We start from the raw sequence: 9,685 nt of genomic DNA, 5'->3' as shown, positions 1-9,685 counted from the left end.
ATCCATTTCTTTACGTTTTCCTTTGTGGCCGCGAACACTTCCTTCACCTCTTTCATCTTTATTACTAGGAATGCCCTGAGAGGCCATTTGACTAGATGTAGGTACTAACTCAAATTTACTTTGTACCTCTTCCGAAATCCCTTTGTATTTCTTTTTCAGCTCCATGTTCTTGTGCAATAGCTCAATTTTCTCTGAATACTCTTGTTTCCATCGCCCTTCCCAGTGCTCAGTTAATCTCTTTTAGAACTCTACTTCTTTTCGAAGAATCTCTATCTCCTTATACGTATCAGCCAAATGTGCCATCTTCCTGATTCGCTCGAACTCAAGTGATAGCCTGCCAGGCAAATTAGAGAATCAAGATAAGTAACCAAGTACACTTGGGACTTTAACCATATAACTGTTAAGTTCCCTCACTCCCAATCCAACCACGGAAAATTTAAACTTAGAAGCATACAGGTATAGAAGCCTCAAATTTTTCATACCTAATTCCAAATTCTCGATCTCGACATAATAGTAATCAAGTCAGGTCCATACTTTGACGTCAAGGAATAAATATCAAGAAAATATAGGCAAGGTTAGTTTATCGAGAGCCAAACTACGGTTATCGAATCTCACAAGGGGGTGGAAAATACCTCTATGGTTGTAGCTAGACTAACTTAAAGTCAAGTAATTACTTATCAAGCTCTCCGGTCATAACAAAAGGGAACAGGTCTTAGGTGCGAATTCCCTTACAGTCTAGCCACCCTCTAAAAGCCCGAGCCAGACTAGTACACGAGTAGTCCATGATGACACTTTCATATCAAAACCCCCCCTCGACCAGTCTAATTACTAGGTCAAATGTAAAATCTTTCGTGCCTCGGCTTTTGCCATCCAGACATACCTCAAATTCAATCAAGATACAGACCCTTGTATCACGCTCTCCACTATTTGGTACTCAAGTACAAGAATCCACAATAAGATAATTCACAACTCGAGCCGGCCGGTCCCAAGAGCAAATCATCCATATTAGAGATTCCTACCCGACATATATCTATCTTCCTCAAGTTCCATGATAAAGATTTTTACACTTATAACATGCCCCGCTCATAAATTATGCTCAAAAGAGTCCTTAATCCTTTACACCTATTCACACAATTAGGACCATAACACCACTTGGCCCAAGCTCACTCCGCGCAGAGACCACGCGAAGTGGCTCTGATACCACCTGTGACGGCCCCACCTCCCCCTGGGCATACCCTAGGGTTTAGCAGACCGCCTGCACAGCTGTCGCCAGGACTCACTCACTCACATCACGTGCATATATCCGTCGGCAATAAATAACATCGCAATTCACACTTACAATTTACATCGATGCACATTCAAGATACAAAGCCTCTACATACCCAAACTGGTTTAAAGTGTATACAATTCAAGTACAAATCATCCTAATCAAGTGATAGCGCGAGTACAAGTCAAAAGTCATAAACAACTAGGCTACGCTAGTCTTTACACATCTCACGCCTCGCTCATACCCCTGTAAGGAAAACAAATGGAGTGGAATGAGCTAAAAGCCCAGTGAGGTTCCAAATAGCAAATTGACCAGTCTTTATAAGTACAAGTTTTTGATATAGCAAAGTAATGAGCATGAAGAGTTCATAAAAGTGAGCAATAACACGTCAAGTAGCAATCTCAAAATGAGCGAGTGTAAAAGTTTTTCAAAATAAACAATAATCCAATAAGCAATAATCATTCCAAAGCATAAGGATACGGATGGCTCTCAGAAGCCAACTTCCATTCATCATCAGGAGCTTGATCACGTAGTAGTTGACACTCCGTCAACTTTCAAGTAAAGGAACCAATCCAGTAGAGCACCACTTAACTACTCTCCGTCCACCATTCAAACCCCCTACTGGGCCCAAAATCCTCAAGAAACACGGGTGGTAATACTCGAGTATACCGATTAGTCGAGAAGATATCACTCCACTCGACAAAACAAGAGACCCAGGGTTTGTTACCCAATCGACCAAGCCCTTGCCGGCTCGACTCGAGTAACTTGCCGCAGGGTTTCTAGAATTCCAGGAAGTGCGCGCATCATAAACAAGTGTATCAAGTCAATTACAACAATAAACAAGTATATATCACATAAGGGCAAGTGCGATAAAGTATACTCTTGCTCTAACAATTCACGTATATAACATGTAATTATATTGGTCACGTATCAAGTTCAGTTCGGTATTTGAAAGTGTCGCGCCCCATTTTTTATAAGAAAAATAAATGGTTTAAAAGGTGAATCTTGATTCAATTTTTTGGTTGGAAAATGAATTTTTGATTTAAAAAGAAAATGAAAAATATGGGTCTAAATGGGACTTGAAAATGCGACGATTTGACCCAAAATATAGTTTAAAAAGGGTTTTTGAAATAAAAATCGGAGTCGCCACTTGGTATAGAGCTAAGGTGTACCAAGTCACCTAAAAAATGAATTTTTCAAAAGAAAAGGTTGAAAAACCCCTTTTAAACGACTCCTAGTCTACGTAAATCAAAGAAAAAGGTTCGGGAGTCACATTTGAAGAAAGGGAAGGCAAGGATAAAGTCTGAGGCACCCTTTCGACCTAGCCAAGGCTAGTTGCATGATTTAGTTAAAGATTTTCTTAATTTAACCTAAAAATGTATCACATTTGGACGTACTATATGAATACAAAACCTAGACCTAGGGGGCATCGGGGGGCAAAATTTCTCTTCAAAGCTCAATTGATGCCAATCACATTAATTGTGATGCCCAATGCGGATTCTTTGGAGAGGTCACGAATAATGCAGAAAATATGAGACTCTAAGAAAAGAAATAAAAAATAATTATTGAAATATACATGTCTTAAAGGAGTGCATCATGTCGGATGCGGGGGACTAATGTTCGTGACTCAATTTTCCCTTTTAATAGAGGGAATACGAGCGTGCTAAGGCTAGAAAAGCCAAACTCGTCCATATCCCATATTCAAGGTGTTTTTCCTAGTCTAATCAAGCAAATGTACTAATCTAGGTCTAATGCTTAGATGAAATGCAATTCTAATGTTATGTTTTCATACAAAGGGGTAAGGAATATATATAAGGGGAAATATGGAATAGGGGATATAAATAGAAAGTAATATGGGATAAAAAAATGTATATATAAGAAAAGTGTCATGCAACATGAAAAAGACCCTAAAAAGTGAAAACATGCATGAGATGAAGTGATTCACACAATCATGATCTAACGTGCGGGAAGTCCTAAGGGTCTAGCGTTGGACTAGCCCTTAACTAACGTTCTCTCACAAGCATTGGACTTGTAAGAGCTCGAAGGGAAGACCATGACTAGCATTGGACTAGCCACGGTAACGTACATTCCATCCACATAATCAGATATAATATTAAAAGCAAATAGGCATACAAAAGCACATAGTTTCACATAGCACGTATCACATAAGCATGCTTATCTAGATGCAAAAAACCTAAGGAAAGCAATTAAACACATAGGCATATAGGCACACGCAAACACATAGCACACAAGCCCTATCTATTACACTTGGGGAGGTCCTACTACAATCTAAGGGGGAAAAGAAATAAATAAATAAAATAATAACCTAACTATTACATCCTTGGCATTAAATTGCCTTTCAAATAATCAAATTGAACTAAAATAAATATGCAAAGCCAATAAATAAATAAATGAAATGAATAAAAAAACATTCAAGAGGCATACAATCAAACATGTAAAGTCACATAGGGCACGTAGGGTCAAATAAAGTAAGAAATAAGGGTTAGGGAGTACCTCCCTTGAGTTGGGGCCCTAATGGAGTGAAATTATTTATTTACCCTCCAAAATACAAAGAAAATGTCAAGGCATCACTTTAATTAATAAGTAATCACAAAAGATAAAAATAAACATGAAATTGAATCAATTAAATCATGTAAACAACCCACATTCAAGAGGTCAAAAGAAGAAAGGACTTGATTGCAAAAATTAATGAAGTTTTGGGGTCCAAATTAAAGAAAAATAAAGTTCAAGGACTCATTTGCAATTAAAGCAAGGACCCAATTGAATGAAGTTGAAAGTTTGTAGGGCCATAATGAAAACATCCGCAAGTTAGGGGACTAGAATGAAATTTTGTCATCAGGCTTCTTGACAGATCAGGCTGCTGGGCCATTTTTATTTATTTCTTGGGCCGAAACTTTCCAAACCCATTTGAAAATCTAAGGCAAATGGAATGGGCCAGCCTATTATTTATGATCCAACAAACCCAGTGGGCTTCCATCCTCTAATCCAAACCAAAAACCCAAAATAAGAAGCTCAAACCCACTCCCTTAAACCCAAGTAAGATAACCTCTCAGCCCAAATCACCTTTTTCACAAGCACCCAACATGATGATGAAATCCACAAAAATTATTAAGCCACAATTATGTCTTAAAAAACAAGAATTAATCTAGCTAAAAGACTACTTATGCATATTAAAAGATGATTAAAATCTAAAAGGGAGATACAAGTTTATTTTTTTCCAATTTTCCGGGTCATATCAGAACAAGGGGGGACTTGAGGGGTTCCAATGCAATAAAAACAGGGACTTGATCGAAAGAATTATGAAAGATTTAGGGTCAAATTGTAAAGTCTTAAAACCTTGGGGGCAAAATTACGAAGAAAGAGCAAACAAAGGGTCTGATTTAGTAATTTTGGAGAAGCCATCATCTTCTTCACCGAGTTAACATCCATTACCGTTTCCGTTCTTTTCAATCGGCAATACTAGATTTTTAGTTTCAATTGCAATCATTCCCAACAGACAACAAAATTCCCCCCTCAAACAAAGACTTCATCTCCTAGCATTAATTCGGAGTGAAACGAAAAAACAAAAAAAAATGCAAAACACCAATTCATCAGAACTTCTCAAGTGCAAAGAATGAGCTCACGGACTTATCCGCCTTCTTCATACGCAAAAATGCCGGCCAATCATCTTTCAATTAGAACTTTCACTCGGACATTTTAACAAACAATGAATGGGCATGAAAAAATGATGCGGATACGGGTGTGCAATAAACAACTTCAACCTTGGGTCAAGGACCCTTTGATCAACATTGGTGGTCTGATGACAAGATCAAGATCCAAGAGGGTGAAGGAAGCTTTACAAGCCTTGATCATTCACCATACAAGCAAGGAGCAAACTAAGTTTGAAGATTTGATGGACCATGAAGTTACCTTGTTCACTTGTACGTTTAAAGCGAAGGAATGATCTCATACTTGTTAGCTTAGTTGGTAGTTGTTTTAAGACTGTCTAGTTTAGTAGTTGTTAGGCGTTTAGTATTTTATTACTTATTGGGCCTTATCGGAAAGCCTTAAAGAGCTGGCTCTTTAAGCTCTTTGTGCGGACCGAATTTCTTCCAGGTTTATGTGGGCCGGATTTTTGCCCTAGTTTTAGCCTATAAAAGGCACCTCTTGTAAGAGTAAAGGACAGATTATTACAACCAGAAATCGTGAGGAATTTTCCTTCAAGTTCTTAATCGAACTTACTCTTGAATTCTTGAGTTCATGGCTTAGGATTCCAATCAGACTTTATCGATTAGCTTGTTCCCTAATCGTGGTGTCGCTTCATCCATCCTTATTTGCTTAAGGTTGCTGATTACCTTTGTGTGTCAGAGGTCTTGAGTTCATGAGAACAATCGAGTTCAATTTCTGTTGGGAGAAAAGATCCAACTCTGATAATTACAAGGTTGGGAGGTTCTAGGAGGGTCTTCCCCTAGGGTTGCCTATATCAAAAAACTTCAACGAATTTCGCTCATTTGACTCTAGAACCCGCCCCAAAATTTCATTAGCAACTCAAGAAACACAACACAATGAACCCAGAGAGCATTTATGCCCGAAATTGCAGATAATCAACAAGAAAATTGCAACAATAGCTCTCTGCTTTGAAAGTCTTAAAGAATCGGTCTTAAAGAAAAAAAAATCGAACATAGAAGGCTGGCTTACCTCATTTCCTTGGTGAAGATTTGCTGATGGCGGTGGAGGATTGACGGTGAGGTGGTGGCGGCTTCCTGTGACGACGGTTCCAGCTTTCCGAATTCACCCTTCACTTTGCCGAAGCTTTCTTCCCCTGTTTCCGTTTGCAGCCGCGGCCTTTTCCTCTGTTTTTTGTCTACTCTGTTCTTTCGGCCGAAGCCTCCTCTCTCGAAAGTTTTTGCTTTTTCCAGCTTCACAAAGCTCTTAGTCTTCTCCTTCGTTCCTCCTGCCGACGTCTTCCCTCTATTTTTTCGGCTTTTCCTTTCCTTTTTATGTGTTCTTTTTCACAATCTTCCCCAGATTCCAGCCACCACCCTCGTCTCTTTTTCTTCTTTTTCCTCTGATTTTTCTACTGCCGAAGCCTCTTTCAATTTTCCAGCTTCTCGTTTCTTTTGCTCTCAACTGTCTCGGTCTCTTTTGTTTAGTCTCCGAAGTTCGCCCCTCAAATTCCAGATTTCTCCCTTTCCTCTCAGTTTTTGTTTTCTCAGCCGAAGCTCTTTCGGTCTGTAGCTTTCCCTCTCTCCGTTGTTCTCTGTTTCTCTGGTTTTTTCCAAAGCCCCTTGCAGGGCCCCGTCCTGGACCTATACACGTGGTAGCCCAGGAAGGTCTGAGCTGGGCCCAGACCCCCAGGCCCACGGGAACTGTCCCGCGACTCCCCGCCGTTAGGGCTCCAAGGGGCTCCAGAGAGCAATCCCGCCTACGTCGGGATTGCTCCCCCTCAGTGCGGGATTGAGGCTATTCAGGGCAGGTCCCGAAACGTACGGAGGTCGGGCTCCTAAGCAGGTATAAATAATAACGCACACCGGCTGCGCAAGGTACGCTCACTGCTGGACAATTACTCTCGACCGTTCTACTTCCCGTGAACCTCACTCACCGAAAAACTAACTTGACCGTCGGAGTGCCCTTGGGGAAGACCTTAGGGCCCCTGTTGGTTCACTCTCTTGTTTGTTTTTCAGGCTTAGGACGCGCTCTATCCATCACCAAGCCGAGCTCATTAGCTCAGCTCGGTCCGGGGGAGCTCCGTGCTTCTTCAGTTGGCGCCGTCTGGGGGAATCGAGAAGGCACGAGCGTTTGAGTTGATGGCGAGAACGCGTTCAAAGCGAACCGTAGAGAACACCGATCCTGGAGCCGGAGAGGGTTCCCGGTAAATGGAGGCCGAGGGGGCCCGAGGTGCCGGGGGCTCGGCCCTTTCAGGGGAACGGAGACAGCAGATCTATCAGTTTGTAACCGAGAACCTCCCCATGCTGGAAGACATAATCCGGCAGGCGAAGGAGGGGGGTGAGACCGGGGGTGCGCAGACCTCTATGGCGAAGGGGAAAGAGAGGGAGTCGCCCCCCACTCCCTCGGAGGACGAGTCACGGGACCAGCCCCCCAGGAGGAAACGACCGCGGACTCCTCCCAGGCCGCGGGCCTCGGTGGTCGGGGATAGTGAGAGATATTCTCGCGACCGGTCCGTTGAGGGCCGACCGAGAAATCCTTCCTCGTGGAAGCTTGCGCGGAACGAGCCGAAGCGTTCCCCCGCCCGATCTATCAAGAACCGGCCGCGGGATCCTCCCCAATGGCAGCCCGTCCGGGACGAGCTCGAGCAGATCCTGCGTCCGCAACTGTACGAGGACAACTACGCAGCCTCGCCCTTCACCCGAGAGATAGAGGACTACCCGTTACCTCGGAGGTTTAAAATCCGGAACATCGAACTGTACGATGGTTCGACTGACCTGGAAGACCACCTCTCGGTCTTCCTGACGCACATGCGTCTGCAGACCGCTGCGGATGAACTCCGTTGCAAGACCTTCCCCATGTTTCTGAAGGGTAAGGCCCGGCTCTGGTTCCAGGGCCTGGCACCGGGGTCTATCCGGAGTTTCACCGAGCAGGCCAGACAGTTCGCCGCCCAGTTCGTCTCCTCGAAGGCTTACTCCAAAAACACGGCTCACCTGATGGCCATCAAGCAGAAGCCGGACGAGTCCCTGAAGAATTTCATGACCCGCTTCAACACAGAAAGCTTGCAGATCAGGGACAAGGATGAAAAGGTGGTCATGGCTGCCTTCGTAAACGGGCTCAGGGTGGATGAGCTCTTCTACAAGCTCACTGAGAAGCCCCCCCGGCAACCTGGAAGAACTCTTGACCAGGGCGCACGCAGCCGTTATTGCGGAAGAGGCTGGTCGCCTGAAGAGAGAATCAGATAGGGAGCTCGGATATCTTGGGGGACGGGTGAACCCGCCCGAGCATAAGGACGGCCCGGCCAAGAAGAATGTTTTCGACCGGCTCTCAAAGGATAAAGCCCCCGCTCAGCCGCCGCTTCCAGCAAAAGGCTACACCCCCTAACTCGGCACAGAGCCCAAGTTCTGGCCGTTATAGAGGCGGAGGGCCTAGGGGGGCGGCCACCTAAGATGGGGACACCTCGGAACAAGAGGAACCAGGACCGGTACTGTGCCTTCCACCGTGACGTTGGGCACGATACGGAGGGGTGTTGGGCCCTGCAAAAGGAGATAGTGGATCTGATCCAGCGCGGCTTCTTGGGGCGATTCGTGCAGCAAGGTCGACCGGGCCAGGGGCCAGGACGCGCCTACCGCCGGGAGGCCCAGCGTCGCGACCGCCCTGACCGCCGTGACTTGCCCCGGGTCGACTACCCCGATCCGGACACCCAGAACCTGGCAGGGGTGATAAACACCATCGCTGGGGGCCCTACGGGAGGGGACAACCATGCAGCCAGGAAGAACCGGCGACCTCCCCCCGAGGGGGATGACTCCTTGAAACGTCTGCGCATGGACGAGGAGATCACCTTCGGACCGAGGGACGCGGTCCCCCTGGCGTATGGTAACCACGAGACCATCGTGATAGACGTCGTGACCAATAATTATCGGGTGAAGAAAGTGTACGTCGATCGGGGGAGCGCTGTGGACATCCTGTTCTACCGGGTGTTCAAGGAGCTCGGCTTGGAGGACGGGCAGCTCACCCCGGTTCGGACACCCTGGTGGGCTTTACCGGACCGCCCATCACCCCGGAGGGGATGATCACCCTGATGGTTACGGTAGGGCAGGCGCCCAAGTGCCGGACCATCCCCGTCAATTTCGTGGTGGTCAAGCAACCATCCCCGTACAACGTGTTCTTGGGACGGCCCGCCCTGAACGTCCTCCGGGCTATCCCGTCGTCTCTCCATCTCAGCGTCAAATTCCCCACCCCGGGAGGAATAGCTGAGGTGCATGGAGATCCAGAGGTGGCGAGAGCTTGCTACCTAGCCGTGCTCCGGGGACATGAGCAGGTGGTCGCCCAGACGACCAGTTTGGAGCCTTACATCCCAGGGGAGGAAACCCAGCAATTGGGCACCCAGGACGAGGTTGAGGAGTTCCCGCTGAGAGAGGACAGGCCTGACCAGGTCCTCCGCGTCGGTGCGTCGCTGCCCCCCAAAGAGAAGAATGACTTGAAGGCTCTACTAAGGGAGTACGCCCACGTCTTCGCGTGGACGGTAGAAGACATGCCCGGAATTCTGACCGACCTGGCCGTCGACCACCTCAACATAGATCCTCGCTTCAAGCCAGTGAAGCAGAAGAAGAGGAACTTCGCTCCAGAGAGGAATGAAGTGATCAGGAAGGAGGTCGGGAAGCTGCTGGAATCCAAAATCATCCTGGAGGTCTACTACCCGACCTGGCTAGCCAACCCTATCCTGGTGAAGAAGGAGGACCAGTCCTGGAG

At 46.0% G+C, this 9,685-nt stretch overlaps 1 protein-coding gene across 1 annotated transcript; it reads left to right on the top strand.

Moving 5' to 3' along the window:
* Positions 1–8,382: 8,382 nt before the first annotated feature.
* On the top strand, positions 8,383–9,006 carry LOC140005530 (uncharacterized). Its single transcript, XM_072046538.1, has one exon. The coding sequence runs from the start codon at positions 8,383–8,385 to the stop codon at positions 9,004–9,006; it is 624 nt and encodes a 207-aa protein (XP_071902639.1).
* The last annotated feature ends 679 nt before the right edge of the window (positions 9,007–9,685 follow it).

Source organism: Coffea arabica, chromosome 4e (genome assembly GCF_036785885.1).
Source record: "Coffea arabica cultivar ET-39 chromosome 4e, Coffea Arabica ET-39 HiFi, whole genome shotgun sequence".
Classification (NCBI taxonomy): domain Eukaryota; kingdom Viridiplantae; phylum Streptophyta; class Magnoliopsida; order Gentianales; family Rubiaceae; genus Coffea; species Coffea arabica.
This window is presented reverse-complemented; position numbering and strand designations above follow the sequence as displayed.

What these genes read in the sequence shown, in the direction of transcription:
- LOC140005530 (XM_072046538.1), top strand. Translation starts at nt 8,383, where the DNA reads ATGGGGACACCTCGGAACAAGAGGAACCAGGACCGGTACTGTGCCTTC.